We start from the raw sequence: 25,356 nt of genomic DNA, 5'->3' as shown, positions 1-25,356 counted from the left end.
GTTGGTTTGGATGAGAATGGCCGGGCCCCACAGGCTCATGTGTTTGAGTGGTGGATACTTAGTTGGTGAAACTGTTTGGGAAAGATTGTGAAGTGTGGCCTGGTTGAAGGAGGTGTGTCGCTGGGAAGAGAGGTGGGATTTAAAAAGACCTCACCCACTTGGACACACGCTTCCTTCTTGTGGTGGCTCTGCCTGGAGATGTTCCTTTGGGTTTGTGAGGTTCTGTCAACTGCTAGTGCTGACGCCATTCTATATAACCTATCTCACTGGCAAGAATAGTGTTGGGCTTTTAGACCCCTAGAACAAACTTTTTTCAATTGACAGTTGCAGAATTGTGGAGTGTTTTTACATTGATCTTTTGTAATGCAGTTAGCAGTATGTGTTGCACCTATGACTTAATAAATCCTTGAATCAGAAAGAAAAAAAAAAGACCTGTGCCATTGCCAGTGTCCCCTCCGCATCCTGGTTGCAGATAAAGATGTGAGCTCTAGGGGTTGGGGATTTAGCTCAGTGGTAGAGCGCTTGCCTAGCAAGCGCAAGGCCCTGGGTTCGGTCCCCAGCTCTGAAAATAAAAGAAAAAAGAAAAAAAAAAAAAGATGTGAGCTCTCTGCTGTAGCTGCTGGCCTGCCTTCGCTCTAACCCCCTGCTATCATTGGACTCTAACCCCCTGCTATCATGGACTCTAACTGTCTGCTATCACGGACTCTAACCGTCTGAAACAAACAAACAAACAAACAAACAAACAAATCCAATTAAGCCCTCCCTTTCATAGATTGCCTTGGTCGTGATGTCTCACCACAGTGTTAAAGAAGTAACTAAGGCTTTCTTCTTGCAGGACCATGTTGCAGTGAGGTTTGCTAACCTGCTCTGTGCTCCCATTGGGTCTCATGCATGCACCCACCCAGGAGCCATCTGGATTCTCAAATGAAAGACACATGCATGCACGCACGCGCATACACACACACACACACACACACACACACACACACACACACACACACACACACTAGCTCAAAGACTGAACAATTCTAATCCTTCCTGCTGCTAGCAAACATTCCCCTCTGGTACTTCTGAGTTAACATCTTTTAAAATCTGTATTTTGTGTCTGCTACCCCAAACGTAATTGGGGAAATGGCCTGTGTTCCTAGCCTGTGCAAATCTAAAGGTCTAGCCATTGGCCGTTGGCTCTTTATTGATTGGTCAAAAACCAGTTGGGGACAAGGATCTTCAGCATTTGGACACACAGGTTCCAGATTTTGGGAGCTAGACTAATTCAAACCAATCCCCAACAGGACCAAGATACCAAAGCTTAAGAGTGGGATTCTGTAACTGAGGAGAGCTGCCTGTTCTTACCACAGGTGAAGACACCCAGGGCCTAGAGCCAATTAGACTGCAGACCCAAGTGGAGGTGCATGAGTCTGAGGGCCCCTTGCCTGCTTATTAATCTTTTTAAAAAAGATTTATTTATTATGTATACAGAATTTTGCCTGCATGTACGCCTGCACGCCAGAACAGATCCCATTACAGATGGTTGTGAGCCACCATGTGGTTGCTAGGAATTGAACTGAGGACCTCTGGAAGAGCAACAGTATTCTTAACCACTGAGCCATCTCTCGAATCCTTCTACTTATCAATCTTTACTTCCTTTCTGGGAAGCCAGATTGGATCCAAGAATTGACCCTGACCCCCTGGAAGCATCGTTAAAATAAAAGCAAATTGTTTGTTGGTTTTTTAAAATATTAAACTCATCCATTCATTCATTTACACATTCATTTATTTGTTACATGTCACAGTGTGTGTGTGTGTGTGTGTGTGTGTGTGTGTGTGTGTGTGTGTTCCACAGCATGCATGTGTAGGTCAGAAGACAACTTTTGGGAACAGTTTCTTCCCTTCTGCTGTGTGGATTCCAAGGATTGAACTCAGGACATCAGGCTTGACAGCAAGCACCTTCTCCCACTGCACCACCTGCCAGCACGGTTTTTGTTTTAAAGGCAGGGTCTCTGTAGCACGAGGTAGTCTTGGACTTATGTCCCATAAGTTGTCCAGTTTGCCTTTAAAATTATATAATATATACATATGTGTGTGTGTATGTATGTATGTATATGACCAAAGAGAGTGGGAGAGGGGACAAATGACCTCCTGTGCGTAGGGAAGCTGAGACAGCTCAGAGGCCAAGCCTCCTCTGCAGCCCCCTGGTATCTACCTCTTCTTATACAGGGCCTGGCCCTGGAAGACTGGTATCTTACCCTCAGGATCGTATCTAATTTTTTAAAAAAGATTTATTAATTTTTATCTTATGTGCTTTCATGGGTTGCCTTCCTGTATGTCTGAAGGTTCCAGATCCCCTGGACTAGGAGCTACAGACAGGTGTGAGCTGTCATGTGGTTGCTGGGAATTGAACCCAGGTCCTCTGAAGAGCAGCCAGTGCTCTTAACCGCTGAGCCGTCTCTCCAGCCCCATCCCTATCTAATTTCTTAGTGGCTTTCTTGCAACATCAATTTGGAGGATGTACTCAGACCATTGAGGTCCATGAGCGTTCACTCCTCATGTGGGCCCTGAGTCTGGATCACAATTCTCTGTCTGGAACTAAAAACAAGCCCATCCCCACCACACACGTCTCTCTACACGCCACTTCACAGAGAAGTCTGGCCTGCTATGAGTCTTTCCCTGTGCCACGTCATGCGCAAAGCTTTAAGCCTCTGTCACCCTGTGAATCGTCAGAGCATGTCACTGTGAGGACTCTGTAGCCTGAGCAGTCACCAGATTCCAATCTCCTCTGTCAGCACTGCAGGTGGCTTGTACCGGAAGGGGACACCCAGCAAGATTTCTGACCATTGGCTCTGGAATTGTTAAGGACACGGCCTTAGGATCATACCCGGGCAAGTGTCAGACATGGATGTGTCACCTGACGCCAACACCCTCTTGGTGTGTGCATTTCATTGAGGCCTCTTTGCTTAAAAGGTCAGGAGGCATTGCTCACTGAGGAAGCTGATGGATGTGACTTAGAAGAATGCCTCTCTGGGAAGGGCAGGACAGAAAAGCTTAGTTCCAGGCAGAGCTACACACCGTAGCTGCATGTTGTGGTATGTTTTGAATGCAGTGTGCTAGATGGACCAAGAACATATCACAGCTTGGAGGATGCCTTGGAGCCATGGCAGCCTAAGCAGCGTAGCAGCATCAGCCTGGAGGATATAATCTGACTGCTGGGGTGGGATTGGTGTTTAGAGGTGAAGGGAGATAATGTCCTGTATCCTCAGGTCCTCGAGGATGGAGATAGTGTCCACCATCCGAGCCTTACAACACAGGTTGACTGTGTTTTTCAATATATTGACTAGGTACGTCGTGTGTTAGTTAAGGTCTCTAGTGCTGTGAAGAGACACCACGAGAGTGGTGGGAAGCATGGCGGCACACAGACATAGAAGATACTGGAGGATCTGAGAGCCCTACACCCAGATCAGCAGGCAACAGGAAGATTATGTCACAGTGGGTGTGGCTTGAGCACCTGAGACCTCAAAGCCAGCACCCTGTGACAAACTTTCTCCAACAAGGCCACCCCTCTTAATAGTACCACTCCCTATGAGCTTCTGAGGGCCGTTTTTATTCAAACCACCACAGTGGGATTTGCCTCTGCAGGCTCCCTCTGAGCCCTCATTGCCGTCATGCCATGGTTCCTATCTCAGAGAGCAACTGTGAGTACTCATACTGAGTAAGCCGGCTGCCGAGGATGCCCAGGGGGCGGGACTAGCCATCTCCATGACTTCATGGGTTAGACCTTTTGGTCCCTGCCCTTAAGTATGACATTTGCAACATGGTGTTTGGCAGAAAAGTGTCCCCTCTGTTATGTTGGGGTTATCTCATTCTCATCATGCATGTGCACAACTTGTTAGAAATGATAATGTCCTGACTGTTGCTATTCCTGTGACCGGGATAAATTGTATACAGGCTTTTCCCAACACTCTTTTTCAGACAGGGTCTTACACCGTGGGCTAGAACCTGCTATGTAGAGCAGTGGTTAAGAGCGCTATTGCTCTAGCAGAGGACGTTGGTTCTATTCCCAGCGCTCATATGATGGTTTGCAAACTATTCATTCATAACTCCCCCTTTTTTGTTTTTTGTTTGTTTGTTTGGTTGGTTGGTTTTTTTTTCCCATGTGGAGAGGTTTAATGAGAGAAGAGTAGAAGAGGGGAGGAACAAAGGAGGCCCGCCATGGGCACATGGAGGTGGGGAGGGTAGAGAGAAGAGACAGGGAAGAGAAGAGAACAAAGAGCAAGAGGGCCATAACTCCTGTTTTAAGGGATCCAACAGGCATGCATGTGGTTCACAAACATGTATGGATCTAAAAATTTCATACACATAAACAAAAATAAATAAATCTTTAAAAAAAATCCCTTGCTTTTCTTTTGAACCTGAAGCCCGCTAGCTTTGGCAAAGATCTGTATGGCCTCACTCCTTACATGTCCCCTGCCTGTGACTTGGAAATACCCATTAGACAGCTCCAGCATTGTTCCCACGTATTCAGTGGCCCAGCTGCAAAGCTGGCATGTTGTGTAACAGTTTCCTCCTAGATTGAAACATTCTATTCTGTAGGAAGCATCTTAAATAGGAAGGTAAACAACTCAAAATACCTTCAGGAAGTCCCTGAAACTAACCAGATTCACTAGGCCCTCTTTCTGCCAGAAAAAGCAACAAAAACTAAGAACTCCTCTCAGAGGATCCAGGCTGTGAAGACTTGAGGCCTGTGCAGCTGCTTGGAAGCCGTTTCAACCAATTGAGTTGCTTTCCAACTTGTTGAGCTGCCTGCTGCCTGTGCAGTTGCTCCAGGTTTCCCAGCTTTGTGAATGGTCAACAATGGTGGGGTGGGCCTTAGCGATATACCTGTCTTTGAGTCATTTCTGCTCCTATAAATAACACCTCATGCAAGTAACCCCAATAAAACTCTTTGGTTCACTAAGCTGGATTTTGGTGGTATTTAGAGTACTTTGGTCTGACATGAGATCCCTAATTGGGGTGAATAGACATGTGTATTTCATCTTTCCACTCCAGGGAAAGTTTTGTCACTCACATGGTATAAAGGCCGTCACTTTCTGGAAGTGAGGTGGAGGTTAAGCCAGCACTGCAGATGAGCCTCAGTGAATCCAGACAACTCCTTGAGAGACATCTCCATGTTGTTTTGCTGACTTGAGACTTCATTCAGGGTGAGGGTGTTGCTGCTGGTGGGATTCAGGGTCTCAGGAATTTTGGTTCTTTACAGATTGACCTCTGTCTTAGTTGGGATTGCTGTGATGAAACGCCATGACCAAAAGCAACTTGGGGAGAAAAGTGTTTATTTGGCTCACATATCCTGAATCACACACCGTCCTTTGTGGGAACCTGAGGCAGGAACCGATGCAGAGGCCGTGAGCGCGCTCCATGACTCTAGCTGTGTCAAATTGACATGAAAACTTCTGCAGCTCGGCCTCTGTGCTTAGCCTTTTGCTTTTCTGATGCAGGAATGACTCTCGGGTGCTAGATGCTGGGTCCAAGTCTTGGCCATCACTGAGTATAGATGATGACTGGGGGTGACCCTTTGCAGATCTCCAGTATTCTAGACTACAGAAGCCACCCTTCCAGGATTTCCTGCCTAGGGCCAGGAGCCACCTTGAGTGTGGTCTTGCTGTCGATAGAGTGGCTATGCTTAGGACAGCACTGAGTTCCTTACCTGCCTCACTGCCATGGTCCTTCTAGGGGACAAGAAGTACCTGTGTGTCCCAGGAGCAAGGCCATCTTCCAACCTTTGCCCCAAACTAAAGGAATTTCTTTCCTTTTTTTAGTCTCTTTCTTCTTTTCTTTTTTTTTCTTTTTTCTTTTTCTTTTTTTTTTTTTTTTTTTTTTTGAGACAGGGTTTCTCTGTGTAGCCCTGGCTGTCCTGGAACTTGCTATGTAGACCAGGCTGGCCTTGAACTCAGAGATCCACCTGCCTCACTCTCCCAGGTGCTAGGATTAAAAGCATATGCCAAAAAGAAAAAAAAAAAAAAAACTTCTTGGGGTTGGGGATTTAGCTCAGTGGTAGAGCGCTTGCCTAGCAAGCGCAAGGCCCTGGGTTCGGTCCCCAGCTCCGAAAAAAAGAAAAAAAAAAAAGCATATGCCACCACCCACCACCCTGCCCCCGGCTGAGGAATTTCTTGATATTTTTTTTTCTGGAGTGCTTTTGGGGTAGGAGGGGTGCTCTGTGCCCTTCGGCGGCATCTCCAATAGGGCAACTCCACAAACAGCTTGGGGAGAGCCCGCCACCTGCTGGCATCCCCAGAAGTTGCAGCTGGAGAGGACCTTCCCCAGGTTGCTGTCTGGTGTCCAGGAAACAGAAAGGGAGAGCAGGCTAACAGCTCTGTCTTACACATTAGCACCCCAGAAGGAAGTTCAAATGTCACAGCCCTGAAAAAAAGTAGGTTCTTCACTTCAAAGACCCAGCGTGTGTGGCTTAAAGTGGCAGGGTTTAGGCAGAGTCTGACCCCAGCATCCTGCTGTCCCAACAGATCTGTCACTGTCCCAAGGATGCCCTCTACAGCTGCAAAAGTGGCTCTTCAGGCTTTGAGTTTGGTATTACCAGAGGGACCTTGGACCATGTCTGTCTGTCTGCCCACATGAAAAGTCCTCTGGCTTCTCTCCAGGGCTTGCTTCTTCTGCCCAGTCTGCCTGAATCCATGTTTCAGAAGCTGCTTGTTGGCATTCTGGGATCCTGCAGGCTTTCAAGTGTCCAGGCTGCTGCTGTCAGAGGCAGGAGCTAGGGGAAGGCCTGCAGCCGGCATTGTGGAGCAGCCACGCTCTGACCCAGCATCGAGATCTGGGGAGAGCTCCGGACCAGGCAGAAGATAAGTCACCACAGCCTCGGGGAGGAGAGCAGAGAGGGTGGAGGTACCTCAGGTGTGTGCACAACCCCTCCCTCGTTCAAGTCAACCTCTCAGTGCTGTACTCTGCCTACAAGCCCTCATGGGGCAGCTGCACAGATAAGGCCCCTGGCACTCAGCCTCCCAGGTGCTAAGCAGGGATTGGGGGGAGGAGTCAGGGTTTCTCTGGCAACCCTCGTACAAGTCCGCCTCTCTCCCTGACTCCAGCCCTGGGTTCTTAGATACCCACCCAGCCTCCTGTTCCTAGGCTATTGCCTACCAGCTGCCCTTCCAGTGAGTGAGTACCTGGGGAGGGTCCTACCACATCCTTGCCCAGTCTTCTGCAAGTCTCTGGGGGGAGGGGCAAGTTCCAGAAGCAGAGTATGGGAGAGGGTGGTGCAGCAGAGGTGGACAGGAAAAATGTTAGTCCCTCCGTCCTTCAGGCTACCCTCCACTGGGCTCAGGCCCCCATCATTGGGAGTTCCCTGTGTGTGCCCTAGACTGCAGTGTCTGTTGGAGGGCTACAGCACTACCATTTGGCTGAAAGGCCTGCTGGAATGGCCCTTGCCCCTGGAGTAGGGGTGTCTGTGTTAAGGGCTAAGGCAGCTGTGGACACTCAGAGCTGGTGCTTACCAGACCCCTGTTCTGAACCCTTTAGGAAGGGGTGCCCACGGGCTCCTTTCAGATGGATGCTCCTGGGCAGGAGCTGGCATGTTGCAAGGTCCTAGGAGCAGAGCTCTGAGGGCTTCAGCTTCCAGGAGATTGTATAGAGGCGGCTGTCTGCTCTTCCTTTTATGAATTTGGTAACACTGCTTTCCTCATGGCTTCCAGTAAGGAGCCAGAGCCTGGTGCTCTGCAGGCTGGGTCTGAATGCCCCAGGTGGTGGCCTGCTGAAGAACTGTGGTCCACAGTAAGGAGGATTACCAGAGCCTATTCAGCAGGGACTGCTGTTGTTGGAAGGTGGGGCTGAGGGACAATAGAAAAGCTGGCAGGCCTTTGCCTCCTGTTTAGGCTCACATTAGCAGTGAGCTGGGAGTTGCCTTCACTCTGGCTGCGTGGGTCCCAGTCGTGCTGGGGACTTTGGTGGGGCAGGGACAGTGTCTCCCAAGGTTTACTGGGCTGCTGTGTCACAGTTCTTGGTTGCTTAGCAGAGGGAAGAGCTTGCAGGAGCTGGGCTGTAGGGGTGACTTGGAGGGGGGCTCCTTGCATCTGTGTCTGCGTTTCCTGCCACCTCCTCTGAGGAGAAGTCAGCCATTGGTCCGCTCCACTTCTCTGCTTCAGTGCCATCCTTTCAGGACTTGTGTCTGCCTCCCTGCGTGGTACCACCCTTCCCAAGTCACTTCTATTGTGTCTGGTGTTTGCACACTTGCATCTGCTACCTCTGTGTAGCCTTTGTTCCCTGGAGCTCAGATCCACCCGAGGCATCGGTTGGCTTCTGTGGAGAGCAGACAGTTGAAATAGGCTGTGGGGGTAGAAGGAGAGGCTCACGAGATTTAGAAGTGCACCCAAATCAAAACCACTAGCTACAGAGCTGGCTGGCCGAGTTGCAGGTTTGTGTGTGTGTGTGTGTGTGTGTGTGTGTGTGTGTGTGTGTGTGTGTGTGTGCGCGCGCGCGCGCGCGCGCGCGTGCACTCGTGTGTTTCTCTGTGCTATGTGCATGATGTGTATGCTGTGTGTAATGGAAGAGATTTGTGCTTTATACCCAGGGTGCCCCTGCCATCTGCCAGTTATTCCCAGCTGTGACCTGCTTTGGCCTGTGGAGACCAGGGTGCTTTTGTTAGAAGCCAGAGACTCTGCTCCTTTTCCTGGCCGTCCGTCTTATGGTGTGTTCAGAGTAGGACGGTTGGCAGCTGCAGAGGTGCTGATCAGGCTGCAGTCTGGGAGGCCTTGTTGGCGGTTGGGTGCCATGCCAACGTGAGGACGCCAGGCCTGAATCACTGTTGCCGTGGAGTGCACTGAGGTGTGCAGCTCCAGGGCCCTTCACTGTGGTGGGTGTGGTGCCCTGCTCCCCTTCACGGTTCACTGACTGCCCCAGCCTGCTCTGGGGTTTGCCTTTGCCAGAGAGGAGGCGGTGAGAAATAAACAATGGGGCTAATTAGAGTCATTGCAGGCTTCCAGAAGAAAGCCCCTCCCCACAGGCTGCCACCTGCCCACCCAGACTGTAGCCTAAACAGAGCAAACGCTTTTGGCTGAAGCCTGGAGGGGGCAGAGGGAGGTGCCTCTTAGCTACACTGTCCAGTAACTGTCACTCCTAGCTGTACCTAGGGGGTTCATGGAGGACCTGGACAGCGGCCTGGGCTCTGTCTATGGCATGCACAGACAGATAGACCTACAGACAGACAGATGAAAATTCCAAGCCCAGCCAGGTGAGCACCTTGTCCTCTATGCACTTCTGACCTTCCAGGAGCCCTGCTAAGCCCTTCCCACTCTACTAAGGAGCAGACTTAGGCCCAAGGATCTGAATGAACTTGCCTGAGGTCACCGACCTAGCCCTCTTTCTGCTGCACAGACAACACATGACCATTCTGATGGCTTTTCCTCCCACCCCTTTCCTGATAGCAAGCTGTCTGCGAGGTGAAATTCTACACGGTCCCAAGGACCCCCAGGTGGCTGCTGGTTGCAGGGGTGTAGTGAATTGTAGAGAAGATTTGGTATTCTGGATATGACCCTGCCCGGGACCTTAGACGTGTGACTTAGTCCCTTTGGTCAGCGTGCTTTATAGGGCTGTCAAGACATGACACAAGGTCAAAGCCATCAGTGACTGACATAATCCCCAGCCTTTCAGGGGTCTCTGTCAATGCTATGAAGGGGACAGGCCAGAGCTTGCAAGTCTGTGCACATCTCTGATGACCTGACCTTTGAGGAAGGCAGAGGGACTCTGGCAGGTACCACCAGTGTGGGATCAATGTGGGGACCCCAGTCACACACTAGGACAGTAGGGACTATCCTCCCAAGAGAGGCAAGGGAGGAGGCAGGATGAATGGGGACATGTGTGACTGCTACTTTATACCCATGGACACAGAGGATGGTAGGTTGGTGTCAGGAGCCCGAGAGCAGGGTCTTGAGGGGCTTAGAGCTCCAGAGCCTTGCAATGAGTTTCCAGGTTGGCTGAGGTGCTGCTGGCAGTAGGTGCAGGCCTGGCTTGTGTGGGGCATGTGTGCTCTTTTTCCTGGGCTATGGTCTGCCCAGAGGCCATGAAGCCTTGCTCCTAGCTACCCTATAGCAGACACAGTGCAGAGTTCTGTCGTGCCAGCTGCTGTGGCAGTCCTAGGGCAAAGTGGGAAGTCTGTAGATTTTGTCCTGTCGTGGACTGGACAGCAGAGGTAGCCTGTGCTCCAATTTGGAGCTGCAACTGAGGCGTCCAGTGAGCCTGACCTGTGAGAAAGGGCATGCCAGAAGTCTTCACTGAGCTGTTGTATGCCAAGGCTGAAGGAGACAGGAAGGGCGGGGTGCCAAGCCTGTAGGGTGGCCTGGGAGACACAGGATAGGAACTCCCAGCCCGAAGCATGGCGGCGGTAGACATGGTGTGTGGGAGCCGCTCTGCAGGGTATGCTGCTGCTTTGCATGCTGGGTATTATCTTCCTGCTCATCAGGAATGTTTTAATAACTCAGTTCAGGGGCTGGGGATTTAGCTCAGTGGTAGAGCACTTACCTAGGAAGCGCAAGGCCCTGGGTTCGGTCCCCAGCTCCGAAAAAAAAAGAACCAAAAAAAAAAAAACAAAACAAAAAAAAAAAAACCTCAGTTCAAAGCGACAGCCACTACTGGTTCTGGCTAATCTGTTGTGTTTATGGTGCGGCTTTTTTCCAGACAAGTCAAGCCCCAGTTGGTGGACACAGCTTGGCCCCTAAGCAGCTTCCTGTAGGTGGGAAGCAGGGCTGGTAGCCAGTGAGGAAGTGCTGTCTCCTCTTCCTAGAACCACCCTGTTCCTCTGCCGGTAGGAGAACATTAGCAGGACCTCATCAGCTTCTTGGTGCCAAAGGTAACCATCATTCAAGGTCTTTGTGTGACAAGACTTTTCTCAGGGAGCTGCAACACACTTGTCTACACACTCCAGATAGGGAGCTCATGACAGAGCAAAGTAGGGATACCACCAAAGTTCAACTTGGTGAACCAGTGAGTTTTATCGAGGTCAGTTAGAGGAATGTGGGTGAGGGGTTCCTTACAGGAGCAGAAATGGCTCAAAGACAGCTGCATGACCAAGGCCCGCCCCAGCGTGGGTGACAGCTCACAGAGCTGGGAACCTGGAGCAACTGCATAGTCTGCAGACAGCGCAACAGGTCAGAGAGTGTTCTCTGGTCTAAAACTCCTTTAGGCTGCTGACTGCTTTTGCTTCACCCAGAAAGCTGTTCTGGTTTCAATCTGATTTGCTTCTCCGACAGTGACTCTTGGCAGTCTTTGTTGCTTCTGGGCCACTGAGTAATCTGGTCAATTTCAGGGACTTCCTGAAGCTATTTTGAGTTGTTCGCCTCCTTGTTTTAGGAGCCTCCCTTTAGTTTGGAATTCTTCAATCTTGGAGGAGACTGTTTCACAACAAAGGTCCCAGCCCTGGGAGCCTGACCTGTGAGAAAGGGCATGCCAGAAGTCTTCACTGAGCTGTTGTATGCCAAGGCTGAAGGAGACAGGAAGCACCTGGCACCTCAGGGCTGACCCTATCTTGCAGGCAGCAGGGTGAGAGACAGGCTAGTAAAGGCTACCAGGGTTGTTCTGGGGAGGCTCTCTGGAGTCGGGAAGTCTGAAGCAGAGCTCTCAGAAGACCCTAGGGTGTGGTGATGTAGCTTCCTCATGTCTTGACTTGGGCTAGCATGTGGCAGTCTGGTATAATCTTAGCTGGCTGTCTTGTCCTAGGTACATGCCCTTGGAGGAGCATATCTGGGGGTCTAGAAGGCCTATGTGTTTCCTAGACAACTGAATATACTTGTTACTGCCCTGTAGTTTGCTTACAGAGAACACTGATGACATTAGGGGACATGTGAGTGGGATCTGCTCCAGGACCATGGGAGTACATGAGCCCCAGCAGGGTTGACCTAGGCCAGGGCAGTCAAGGCAGAACCATGCAGTTACTATTGCCAAGACTGGTCCACCTGGGCCCCCAGGTGGCCGAGCTCACCCTCCACATCCTCGGCCCCACAGCAAAGTCAGAACCCACTTCCTAAGGGTAGCTAGCTCCCCAGGGGCAGCCAATTGGAAGGTCTCTTCTCCCTCAGTCTTGGGGAAAGTAGTGGATAGAAAAGCTGGCACCAGATGTGTCCAGGGTCCTGGAACTTAACTCTGGATCCTACCTATTCTGTACCAGAATGTCCTGGCTATGAGGGAGAGCCTAAGAGCTGGTGACATAAAAGTAGTCTCCTCTCACACTTAAGAAATCTGTCCTTGAGGGGCTGGGGATTTAGCTCAGTGGTAGAGCGCTTACCTAGGAAGTGCAAGACCCTGGGTTCGGTCCCCAGCTCTGAAAAAAAAGAACCAAAAAAAAAAAAAAAAGAAATCTGTCCTTGGATTACTGTCTCCAGGGATTTGTGTCCACTCCCCTAGATCAGACCCTTTAGAAACAGTCTCAAGAATGATGCTTTGCTCAGTGGTAAGAGGCTCGCCTAACATACAAGCCCCGTGAACCATCTCCAGTGCCATTAAGGAAAAGAAAAAAAAATGAAGTCTTGGGTTTTCTTCATGCTGCCTAGTCTTCTGTTCTCTGGGAATGTTTGGGAAGAAAAGCCCCAAACTAGGTAGGGTTCTAATCCTGTCCCTACCTTTGCTTCCCAGCCGATATGGAGGAGGCAAGACAGCAGAGGGTTTATGAGGGGCTCACAGTCTTCAGGATGGAGTGTGGTCTCTAGTGTCCAAGGTTATCCTGTTTAGAGTTGAGATTCGAGTCTTTTGTCCTTTGAACTGTGCTGACCACAGGGCTTACTGACCAGAGAATCCCTATTCTTCCCATCATATTGACTTCCAGAAGTCTCTGTTGAGTGTGTGCTTCCTAGAGTGTCAGGGGCAGCTGGCTGCCAGCTAGAGCCATGAGTAGGACTTGAAGCCACAGGCTATCACTCAGTGACACGGGGTTATTATGCTGTCATGGGCCACCTGGAATTCTCTCCCATCCCATGACAAGCAGCCCACAGCCATTGGGCTATGAAATCCCACGGCCATTGTTTACCCAAGGCTAATACTCATTGTCCCTACCCTCCTTCAATGACTGTCCTGAGGGTCAGTGGACCCACACTGGACAGTACCCAGAGCAAGTCAGTGGCCAGTCCATGACAGGCACTGTGTAGTAGACCTACAGACTACCATGTGATTATACTGTTAGGCCCAAGGCCCCAAATGGTATGGCTTGCCATCTGTACCCTCCTGTCTCAGCTACAATGACAACCCCACTCATGCACCCAAGGGGAACCCTGCAGAACTGTTCCAGGGACAACCAGCCAGAAGGCCTCTACTCCCTCAAGGCCATGGGGAGAATGGCTGGTCAGAAGGACAGCACCAAGCACAGGTAGTGTTTGTGTGGATGAGGACAAGAGCATTAGTAATGCTAGTAGTCTTGTGGTTACCTTTCCCCAGGGGCAGCTTGTTCGTGGGAAATAGGAGGGTACAGAGGTCAAGTGTGTGGGTCCCTGGCCAAAACTTGCTTGTGCCTTTGGTTTTGGCCTGGCTACTCTAGCCTTAGTTTTCTCAAGCATATATTGAAATGATCTGGTACCTACCTTAAAAAGGTTGTGGTTAGTGTCTGAGGGAGAATGTCAGGGGATGCCCATTTTCTGGTCCCTCTTGTCTTAGGCTGTGAGGTAGAAACAGAGAGAAAGGGGTGTTGGGGAGTATAGGACTCCATCCATCTGAGATACTGTGCTCTGACCGACTGTGTTGTCCCTCTCTCCAAGGGATGAAGCGTTCCATCCATATACAGCCAAGGACAACCTTCTGGCCACAACGCCGAGGTGGCCTTTCCTTTCTCAGCAGCTGAATCCATCTGGAACAGCTCCCCATGTGGCCTTGTCTGATTATATGAAGGAGGTAGACCCCTACATGAAGGCCTGCAGCCTGCCCACGTGGTCTGCATGCATGGACACCAGGAATGGGGACAGCTCTGTGTCATCCGGTAGACTGTCTGGCTCCTCAGGGGGGCATGAATCATGCACACTTTTCAATGGGCCCTGGAAGGAGAGACCACCCCTGGTATTGGGGCCCCAACGCCATCCCAGAAAGAGTAACCCTCGTCTGGAGCAGTTGAGGGACAAAATCCGAGCCCAGGCACAGTGGCAGGGTAGCTGTGCCTCCCTGGGCACCTCTGCCCCATCTAGTGTCTCATATCTCTGCAAGACTTCCTCAGCAATGCTACGGCGGAAGACCCCCAGGGTGACAAACGTTCTTCCTGTGCCTGCTTTCCCAGGTCAGTGGCCGCTTTGCCCAGCTTGTGTGGGCCACAGCAGTGGGAAATATGGAGGGCAAGTAGTAAAGTTATGTTCATAAGGCTCCTGGAAGGGCTTGAGGACTGGGGGAGCAGGGTGGCTTGGGGTGGGGCTTCTCAGCTGAGTTTAGGGTGAAGAAGATTCATCATGGTGTCAATGAGATGAGAGGGATGGAACCTTGGAAGACAGAGTCCCAGAGAGCCTGTGGAGCTGTAGAAGGGACTTATTGTTTGTCCATGAAGCCTTCGGGTCTGTTTAAGACTGGATAATGTCAGGTGCACCTGGTAAAGCCAGTGTGGGATTTAGAAGGTCTGCCTGCCACCCCACAAGCAAGATAGGTTGTGTTTTCTGGAGTGACAAAGGTGAGTGTCAGTTAAACAAATACCTGAAGAGCTTCCCATCAAAAATGCTGGAAGCTAGGCAGCTGCCTAGGAATTTCTCTAAGGAGGAATCGGTCCATTTCGTAAGGTAGTAGCATCTTTTTAAAAGCCATGGTAAGGGGCTGGAGAGATGGCTCAGTGGTTAAGAGCACCCGACTGCTCTTCCAGAGGTCATGAGTTTAATTCCCAGCAACCACATGGTGGCTCACAACCATCTGTAATGGGATCTGATGCCCCCTTCTGGTGTATCTGAAGACAGCTACAGTGTACTTATATATATAATAAATAAAATAAATCTTAAAAAAAAAGCCGTGGTAAAATACATAACATAAAATTAGCCATCTCTACCATTTAAAAAGGCATCTTATTATTTATTATTTATTTATTTATTTATTTATTTATTTATTTATTTATTTATTTACTTATGCACATATGTATCTGTGTGGGGAGAACATTGCTGCAGCCCAGTTGTGGGAGTCAGAGGACAGCTTGCAGGAGTCAGGTTCTCTCCTTTTCCCATTTGGGTTCTGGGGATCAAACTCAAGACATGAGCCTTGGCATCAAGCCCTTACCTGCTGAGCCATTTCACTAGTCCCGTCTCTGTCATTTAAAGACGTTCTGTTCATTGCAGGCAGCCAGTCCTTGCTATGCAGCCATTGCTACTACCCTTCTCCAAATGGCCTTCACCCTCAACCCCAGCAGCCTCCCCTCCCCAGTCCCTTGCACCCATCTTCTACCTCCTGTCCATATGGGTTTGATGACTCTGGGCACCTCGTAAAAATGGGATCCCATGGGACTTGTTCTGTGACTGTCGTTCAAGGAGAACACCTTTTGGAGAGTATAGATAACTACAGGGAGGAAACAAAATCATCACTGGCTTCTATGTGCCTTTTCCCAGCAGACTGCCCTGGCCAGTTCTCTGAGGTATGGCCTTGGGTTAGTTACAAAAATGTTGGAGAAAAATAACCTAGAAAAGGAAGGATTTTCTTTGGCTCATGTCTCAGAGGATTCTGCCATGGTCACTTGGCTCCATTGACTTGGCCTGCAGTGAGACTAAGGGCATGGCAGAGCCAACCTGCAGACCCCACGGTGAACAGGAAGCAGAGAGACAGAGAGGCAGAATCGAGGGATAAAATGTTACCTGCAAAGACACACTTCCTCCCGTCAGGCGCCCCTAGCCCATTCAGCTAGAAATCCATCAAAGGGCTAACTCATTCCTAGAATTAGTTTCTGGTCACCTCGTGTCACATCTGGGATCAAGCCTTCAGCACACATGTCAAAACCATACCATTTTGCCCTGGACTCGGAAGGCTTGTCTTGGTGCAAAATCTACTTAGCTCATCTTCAAGAAGCTCAGAGACTTTGGAATTGCTGAAAGATCCACTCATGCTCTCCTCAGAGACGCAAGGCAAAAAGCGTTTCCGAGATACAGTGCTAAGGGCTGAACATGACCATTTCAAAAGAGAACAGAGAAACATCAAGGAGGTATTCGTCCAACCAGGGGTTCAAACCATCAGGGAAATCATTACATCCCACAGATTAAAACTTTGAATGCATGCCTGCGTGGAGGCCAGAAGAGAGTTTGGGAGTCCCCGCATCTGGAGTTAATGGCAAGTGAACTGCCTGGCATGTGAGGTGGGAATCGAACCAGTATCTTCTGCAGGAACGGCCAATGTGAAAATGCGCTTCATCAGTGAGCCACGTGCCCAGCCTCCGCTCGTGTGTAGGGTTATGTCCTTGGTTGCATAGGAACATGATGTGAGCTTCCAGGGGCTTGTGAAACCCCACTTTGAAGCCTTTCTTGCCGCAGCCCCTTGTCTTCTCTTCTGGGCTGGCTGTATTCGCTACCCGTGGCTTCCCACAGCAAGTCCACTGCCCTGGAACCTCTAAGTTCCCAGGGTCGTCTTTGCAGCTTACCCTCCACCTTCAGAGCGTCAGACTCATCCTTCCACGGGCAATCTATGTGGGGGGTTTGATCTCCAAGACTTTCCTTTGAAATTTCAGCAGGAGCCTCCACAAGTGCGTTATCTCTGTGTTCTATATGCCTTTAAAAAATGCCGACCATGCTGAGGTCTGCTTAGCAGTAAGTGGGTCCAATTGGACTTTGGCTGGCTGCAGTGGCCTTTGAGTGCCTGGATGATGGACGACAATGAAGTGAAACCGTGGAAACAGCTTTGTAGGTGTCCCTCTGCAAGCAGGGTGCCCCAGCAGCTCTATCCTGAAATTCCTCTTTGCCCAGATCATCCTTGCATCCACCTTCCCTGGTGGCTCTTTTCTGGCCAAACTGAGACTTTACAAATCCTCTGCTTCTTGCTTCTGATTTTCACTGTAAACCTGACCAAAAGCCAGCAGTACCCATACTGCACCCTGAACACCGGATTGCCTTGGAATTTCTTCTGGGAAGTTGAATAAGCTACCACCTTTGAACTCAGCCTCATACGCAGTTTCCGAGTGGAGACAAAACGCAGAGAAGTTCTCTGCTGCCATCAGTACATGAGGCCTCATGTCCAACTCCTTGCAGAACCTAAGTCCTTAAGAGTTCAGGCTCTACCGCCCGCACTGCTATCAGTACTCTGGCCCTCTGGGCTTATGCCAAAGTCACCGAAGTCACCCAGTCACCCACTAACCTCATGGGATGGCTGTGGCTAATCTCACCTGTCAGTTTGATGAGATGTGGAATGACCTGTGCGACAGGCCTATCGGAAATGACCCTTTAAAAAAATCTCTCTCTCTCTCTCTCTCTCTCTCTCTCTCTCTCTCTGTGTGTGTGTGTGTGTGTGTGTGTGTGTGTGTGTGTGTGTGTGTGTGTGATGAGCATCTGTGCCATCACAAGTGGACGTCAGAGGGCAACATTTGTAACATTGGTTCTCTCCTTCCATTTTCCTGTGGGCTCCAGGGATTGAACTCAGGTCACCAAGCTTACATGGCCATGTGGTTTTACTTGCTGAGTTACCTTGTTGGCTCCAGAATTATCTTGAGTACATTGATTGAGGTGCCCAGTATGAATGGCATCATTCCCTGGGCCTGGATCCTAGACTGTATATACAAAGGAGAAAGATGTGAGATGTCTTTGCTTGTAGTTGGACTGAACAAGATGTTTGTGCTGGTTTTGATAAGAACAATGTGTGGCTTTAAGCACAATGCGATGTGTTCAGATGGCCTTTTGAGATGTGTTTTCTGACTTGAGGTGTTGAGCAGGAAAACACTTAGAGGGCTTCCGAGGGCTCTAAACTGGAACTCCCTTCTGGAAATTATTTCACTATGCATTCGTCTCTTCTTTTGTTTGATTTGTCTCCAGGACCAGGCATCCTTCGTACGGCTGAGCACAGAGGCAAAGACAGGGCATCTCTCGGCTTGAGACGGGAACTCTCAAAGTTTCCCCAGCATCGTATTTTAGGTGAGTGGTTCCAGGTTGGACCCTGATACTGATAAGGACACTTATGGGTCAAAAAGGACCCTGGCTAGGAAGGGGTCATGCAGGGCTTTCCTAGGATCCTGTATTTTCATGCTCTGCTTCTCAGGAGAAGAAATCAAAGTAGGAGTGCAAAGCAGGGCCTTCTCCTGGCAGACATCTGTGTAGAGAAGCCCAGGCCCAGGCCCTTCCCACATCCTTGTATGCCAGGCCTGTTCTGAACTCACACCTCTATCCCCTGACAGAACTGAGGCTCATTGTTCCATGTTGTAGATGGAAGGCAGCACTCAAGACACCCTTGACTGGCCCCGGGGCTGCTGAGTGATGGGCGCAGTCAGAAGACTCTTAGGTAGTGACAGCCATGGTCTTGGTCACTCTCCTGGTCAGCAGTAAAGGGGCATAGAGAGACAGCAGGAGCCTCTGCCCTGTAAGGATGTTGGGCTCACGTGTTGCTGGTTAGACCGCACATTAGAGTCTCGGGCTGTGCCCATAGGAGGGTTCAGAGATGCAAGGGAGGGGAGGGGAAGCATGGGGACACAGGTGCTTTGGGACTTCCCCAGATCATGGAGACCCTCAGCACTTTGGGAATAGGAGAGTTTCTTCTGGAAGAAGCAGGTCCCTAGCAAGGTGTGAAAGCTGCTCAGTACTCCAGTTGACACCTACTGGACAGCAGACAACAGGAGCATGCCCTGCCTTGTGATCATGAACCAATGGCGGATGTAGGCGGGAGCCCAAGCTGGCTGATGGGCAGGCTGGGCAGGACCTTCTTGAGCCGTCTTCTCTTCTGCCTTCCATGAGATCCTGTCTTTTCAGCTTGTCTGTTAAGCCATCATCCCTTTTGCACCACAAGCATGGCTCCTGGGCCACAGGTCAAGTTCAGAATGCAGAATACACTGCTCTCCCAGGCCCATTGGTCCCCAGCTCTTGGGTGGCACACTTTCTTCCCCATTCCTCTGGAAGCAGGATAGGATAATAAGCAAGAAAGCCTTGTACCCACAATTCTACTTCCTGTCTCTGTGGATCTGACGATGCTGGGAATGTCACATGATTGGAGTCCCACAGAACATGTCCTCCTGCCTCTGATTCTCTATCACTCTGCTTTTTCCTTTTCTCTTGTTCCTCTTCTTTCCTTTTTAGTCACGACCTCACTACACAACTCAGGCTGACCTTGAACTCTCTATTTTCCTACTTTAGCCTCCCAAACAGAAGATTCGACCCTAGTTGGCCACTGAACTTGCTGAGGGATATTGAAGGGGCTCCCCCATCAGAGTGTTGTCATCATGCTTGTTAGAGACTGGACCCTTTAGTTCCAGCCCCCATCTTCCTTCCCTGGTGGGAGCTACGTCCAGGGCAAAGTAGCTACCCTTGGATTCCCTTGGGGCTTGGCCCATTCAGTCATTCTTTTGCTCAGCAAATGCAAACCCAGGTCCTAATGTCTTGAGTATATTGCCTACTTGCAAAATATTGTCTGATTAAGGTTCCCTCCCTCCCTCCCTCTCCATTTCTCCTGTCAGATTCAAGGACAAACATCAAAAAGGTCAAAAATATTTCTTGCAAAAGAGAGATCTCTAAGTCATCTATCCTTCGCAGAACTACCAAAGGCAGAGGTAAGGTTTGCTACTTCAGACCCCAGAGTCTGTGATTCTAGCTGTTAAGATACATTGCTCTGGATTCCGTGCTGGGGACATTGGCTTCCAAGGGCTACCTGCTTTGCCATATGCAAGGAGCTTGGGACTCTGGGATCTGAAGGTTCCTTGCCATGAAGTGGTAGTCCACAGCTCCCCAAGTGATGTCTTGTGCCCCTGCAGACTGAAATGACATAAAGACATTGGCCACACTCCTAATGTTCTCAGCCCATTGGTCTCCAGAACAGTGGCATGCTGGGAAGACTGAGTAAAGTGGCACCCTTGCCTTTCTTCTTGTCAGAGATGTGTTGCTGCTTTGCTGCCCTTCCAGGTAGCCTGGAAGAGAGTGTGCCTTCCTGATTTGGGATCCAGGACTACAGGGGGAAGCGTGCTTGGTGGTACCTATGTCTCGGTAGCACCATGAGCTGCCTACAAGCGCTCCACCCTGACCCATGTGGTTGTCAGTTTTATGGCAAGTCTTCATGTGATCTAGTTAGTAACCCTGTGTGTGTGTGTGTGTGTGTGTGTGTGTGTGTGTGTGTGTGTGCGTGTGTGTGTGCGCGTGTGTGTGTGTGTGTGTGTGTGTGTGCATGTGTGTGTGTGTGGTAAGCTTTGATCTAGGATAGCCCCTTTCCTGAGGTTGGATCCTTATAGAATCCCAGACTCTCAGTCACTATGCAGACTGCTGCTTCTACAGCATGTGGGGGCAACCAAAGGGGTCCCGTCATCTAGCTGTATCCATGGACCCCAAAGAAAGGCTTGGTGTGAGCATTTTGAGATTGTTGGGAGAGAGTCAAGCAGAGTCTAGAATGTCTTTGAGGTATGTTGGGAGTGAGGTAAGTTGGCTCCCATTCTCTAAATGTGGGAACTGAGACCCAGGGAGGCTTGGCAGCCTGCTCACCACAAAGGTAAAGACCTGGGCTGGGCCTGACCCATCTGGCTCTAGAGCACCAGGTATATTCCGAGGCCATGCCTGAGCTCTTGCCGAGGCCCCCCGCTCCAGCCCAGTGTTCATTAAGACTTCCCAGGTGGGGAGATCACTACCCAGTGGGGTGGTTGTCAGTTTGGCAGGACTAAGCATATCTCTCCGCCTCAGTTTCCTCACCCCATGAGGTTACCATTCTGGACCTACCAGCATGGGTAGCATGTGTTCTGTGCACAACCTCACCTTCATTTCTGTTCAGTGTCCTGTCCTCTCTGCTCCCAAGCAATCTCCGTCTTCTAGAGTAATGAGTCTTTGCCTAGCGCACACTATGGAGGGTGTACATGACTCTTCCAGCTGGCCAGAGGTAAAACAGGTCGGGAAGGGCAAATACCTCTGGAATCCAAGACAGAGCTAGCAAAACCACAAGAAGATTCTGGAAGGTTTCGTGAACATACGTAAGATGTAGCTGGCGTCCGCACCATCCGCACCATCGTCTCCCTCATCCCCAGCTTCCTGCTGTTTTGTTTTAATGGCTTGCTTGAAAAATGACCTGCTGTCTGCCTGACACGGGGTCAGAGGGCGCGCCACCAGCTGCATTCATCATCGCAGTCACCGTGTCACCCTGATGGTAGTGACCATTAGTTTCTGTCAGTGACGAAGCCACAGCTGGGCTAAGGAGAGATGAGTTTGGGTTCAGGGGTCAGAACTACAGGACTTGGGAATTGGATGAATTAGAAATTTGCTGTAGTTAACAAAAAATTAAATCACAATAGTTATAAAATATTCATCCATCCGGGCCAAAGGAAAATGAAGCCCGATATTTAATTTCAGATTATATCACCTCACTTTGCATTTTTTATCATAGATTAGGTCGGCCTGGAGCTTTGACAGGGCACTCAGGGACTCCATCCATTTCCACAGATTAAAAATCCTCCCATAAAAAAATTAATTGCCATTAAACTGTTCAGCAGGAGAAAAAAATGTGTCCATCAGGACCCATTTATCGACCAGGACTCCTCTGGTGGGCTAATGGGGAGGCTGGATGGCTGTGCGGGGGGCCGGTGGGGCCATCCTACCTACATGGTGCCTCTGGCCCAGTGCCTGGGAGAGCACAGTCAGCTCGATGCATCACCACAGGGCAGGGCTGAGATGCTCAGGAAGCTCGTCCTCACCCTCACCCTCACCCTCACCCTCACCCTCATCCTCGTCCTTGTCCTGGTCCTTGTCCTCGTCCTCATCCCCGCTGTGACCTGGATGTGGCCAGTACAGCCAACCAACCTCACCCCAGACTCCAGAATTCACTTGTGTACCCACCTTGCCTGTGAAGGCAGCAGCTGTCTTTGGCTGTCAGGAGGCACTGCTAGGCACATTCCCTCCCTCTCTTATACATGGGAAAGTCTAGGCACTCGCCCTACAGCCGGATCTGATGAACAGCAACTGGGCTTAGCCTTAGGTCTGGAACCATGAGGCTCCAATGTTGACCTTTCTTGGCCTGGGCTCCTGTTCTTCTGGGGAGTGTCTTAAACTGTCTCCGGTTCAGTGATGCAACTGTCTCCTAAAACAAAGCACATTTGCATACTAATGGATGCGTGCTTATTTGCATGTTTTGCATAAAGGATTAAATCCTTCCTGATTATTTGATACTGTAGGGTGCAAAAGCATCCTCAAATTTTCTCAGAGTTGATTGATGTGTCAGGAGTGTGTTCATGGCTATTTCAGAAACTGTTGGAAACTCTGTCCTAATCCCTTGCCAAAGTCCACTTGTTAGGGTTTTTTTTAAAGTTTATTTTACTTGAGTGTTTTACCTGCTTGTGTGCATATGCACCATATATATATATATATATATATATATATATATATATATATATATATATATATATATATATGCCAGATGCCTGTGAAGCTAGAAGAGGGTAGGTAACTCCTAGACTGCCATTACAGGTCACACATGAATCACCATGTGTGGCTGCTGGGATGTGAACTCAGGACCTCTGGAAGAACAGTCAGTGCTCCTAACCACTGAGCCATCTCTCCAGCCCCATAAGAATTCTTTTAAGTGAAATTGAAGCCAGCAACTCAAAGAGCAGTTTTAAAAATCAAACGCTCGAGTGCAATCTAGTCCAAGTGGACTGATTTGAGACTTCCATACTGAGGCATGCTCACAGGAAGATAGAAATGTTTTTCGAAGACCAGCATGTCTGTAAACTCATGGCAGTTCACGACATGCGCTGATCCGCAGTCTGGCTGAGGTGTTTGAGGCTGTGTGTGTTGGAGCTGTGTGGTGTGATGGCGTGTACAGTGCTCAGACCTGAGGTGGCTGTGAATCCTTGTGATGTTACATGGGTGAGCGCTGGCAGACGTCTTCATGCAGCGTTTGCTTATATTGACCACAACCAGCAGTTTGTTTTCTATTCCGGGAGTTTTTGCCATGTTTTTTTACCATTGTCTTTTTTCTGCCACCACATTCAATTATAAAGCCCCTAATGGGATCAAGACCTACAGTTTAAGAAGTTGGTGCTCAAGCCAGGCAGTGGTGGTGCACACCTTTGATCCCAGCACTTGGGAGGCAGAGGCAGGAGGATCTCTGTGAGTTTGGGGCCAGACTGGTTTACAGAGAGAGTACCAGGTCAGCCAGGGCTACAGAGAAACCCTGTCTAAAAACAACAACAAAACCAACCAACCAAACAAACAAACAAACAAAAAAAAAATAGAGAAGCAGCTGTTCCCATAGAGTGCCTGGCTGCCGTCTTCTTCCCAGGAAAGGTAGTTTAAGGTGACTTGGAGCAGCTCACCCCAGAAGCAGAGTTTCTTCAGACTATTCAGCATAGGGCTTTGTTTTTCTTTGACCTGGAGAGGTGAATATTTTACAACTATCGTGATTTAACTATTTTTCAGAATGTTTTAAAATTTTAAAAATATTTATTTTTAAGTTTTTTTGTGTGTGGGTATCTGCTTACATTTGCATGACTGGTGCCTGAGGAGGCCAGAAGAGACAGTCAAATTCTTAGGGACTGCAGTTGCAGGCATTGTGAGCTGCTCTGTGGGTGGTGGGATCAAAGCCAGGACTCTGGAAGAGCAGCCAGTACCTCTTAACCGTTGAGCCGTTGAGCCGTCTCTCCAGTCCCCAGGGGCTTGATTTTCTATACTAGGCAGATTGCTATTTAATTCACAACTGTCAGGTCTGGGGAGGGAGGAGAGAGGAGTGAGGAGAAGGGGTTGACTCAGGTAGGCTGCCCGCAGGGGTCGTGCTCTGGATGGTCTAACATATGACGTGCTGCCCATAGGGCAGAGGACAAGTCTTGGCTTAGTCTACATGGGTGATCCCAGCCTGGAGCAGGGATGTGGGCAGAGTGACTGGGAGATCACCAGATGTAATCTCAGGTTTGAAGAGCAGACTGGACACAGTGGTATGTCTGTGCCTGTGACCGTGTTTGTGTGGGAGCCTGTGTGTGGATGTGCATGTGAGTGTGGCAAGCATTTATATATGGTTGCCTGTGTGCTTTTGAGTGTGTGCTTGTGTATGAGAGGGCACTTCTGTGAGCACATGCGCGTGCTAGCATGTGTGCTAATGTGAACAAGCACATGCAAATGTATGTGAGCCCGTGCGGGAGCTTGTGAGTATGTGGATATATAAGAGCCTGTGTGTATGAGTGAGTGTGAGTGAACATGTGGACACGTGGATATGCAAATCTGTGCGTGAGCATTGTGGAAGAGCACTGGGAACTGTGGATGGGACGGAGTGCAGAGCGTTTATCCTACAAGGTAGCCTTCTAGAAGGAATTGCATAAATTGTAAGCGAATGTACCTGAAGGCAAAGGCTGGTGGGAATGCCCTGGAATGGCCACGTTTTCTCTGTGGGATGAACATCCTGTTCTCTACCACATCCTGGTTTATAGTACGTCCACAGATTGTTGGTTTGGTTTGGTTTGGTTTTTGAGACAGGGTTGCTGTGTAAGACCAAGCTGGCCCCAAATTCTCAGAGAGATCCGCCTGCCTCTGCCTCCTGAGTGCTGGGATTAAAGGCGTGTGCCACCATTGCCCGGTCAGTTCACAGCTTTTTTACACAGGCGTCTGTAGAGTGTGAGAACCTATGTGAGCCTATGAGTGTATGTGGGTTCGTGTGGAACTGGACATCATAGCTTGTGAGTGTGTAAGAGTGAGCCGTGTGAACACACGAGAATGTGAGTGTGAGTGTGAGTGTGAGTAAGGCCTGCCTCCTGCCTTTGTGGGGCTTTGTGACTGGGGTTGTCACGATGGCCAGTCAGTAATGGCATTGGATGCAGTTCGAGATGATGAAGTGAAACCTGGAACAAGCCTGTTTACCACGTGCGGTGTGTGTTAAGAGGAGCTTGGCTGTGCTGGCCATTTATTCCTGGACGTTAGGCGGTCTACACTTGTCTCTGATCCTGATCCCACTGCTGTGACTCTAACCAGCTTCACAGCACATTAACCTCTCTGCTGAGGCGTGCGCTCATCACGTTGCTGGCTGTGGTGACCCTGGTGTCAGCCCGTATGGCCAGATGCAAGTGTCATCTGGGGCTGTGGTCTTGTCATTGTTCCTGGTCAAGCCTGGGCTGGTGTTGGGTGGCCTGCAGGTAGACCTGTTAGGGGAGAGGTTTTATATACCCTCTACTGAGCAGAATCCTGGGGGTTCACCATCACACTGAGATGTACGTCAGCCATGCTGGCTAGTGTTCCCCCAGGGGTTCGGATATGAGGGGTTTCCCTGTGGGCCCTTGCAGGGTCTGCCAAG

The 25,356-nt window shown here is 49.8% G+C and overlaps 1 protein-coding gene across 4 annotated transcripts in view; it reads left to right on the top strand.

The window, feature by feature from the left end:
- The first annotated feature begins 7,051 nt into the window (after positions 1–7,051).
- The window catches only part of Ccdc187 (coiled-coil domain containing 187), a 56,441-nt gene continuing 38,136 nt past the window's right edge, over positions 7,052–25,356 (top strand). For 3 of the 4 annotated variants that reach the window (XM_087653767.1, NM_001134617.2, NM_001447295.1), the window contains 4 exon segments: positions 12,973–13,348; positions 13,734–14,242; positions 17,940–18,038; positions 19,568–19,660. In XM_087653767.1, coding sequence (XP_087509893.1) covers positions 13,185–13,348; positions 13,734–14,242; positions 17,940–18,038; positions 19,568–19,660 — 865 coding nt within the window. In that variant the 5' untranslated portion in view covers positions 12,973–13,184. 4 annotated transcript variants of the gene reach the window in all.

Source organism: Rattus norvegicus, chromosome 3 (genome assembly GCF_021556685.1).
Source record: "Rattus norvegicus strain SHRSP/BbbUtx chromosome 3, alternate assembly SHRSP_T2T, whole genome shotgun sequence".
Classification (NCBI taxonomy): Eukaryota; Metazoa; Chordata; class Mammalia; order Rodentia; family Muridae; genus Rattus; species Rattus norvegicus.
This window is presented reverse-complemented; position numbering and strand designations above follow the sequence as displayed.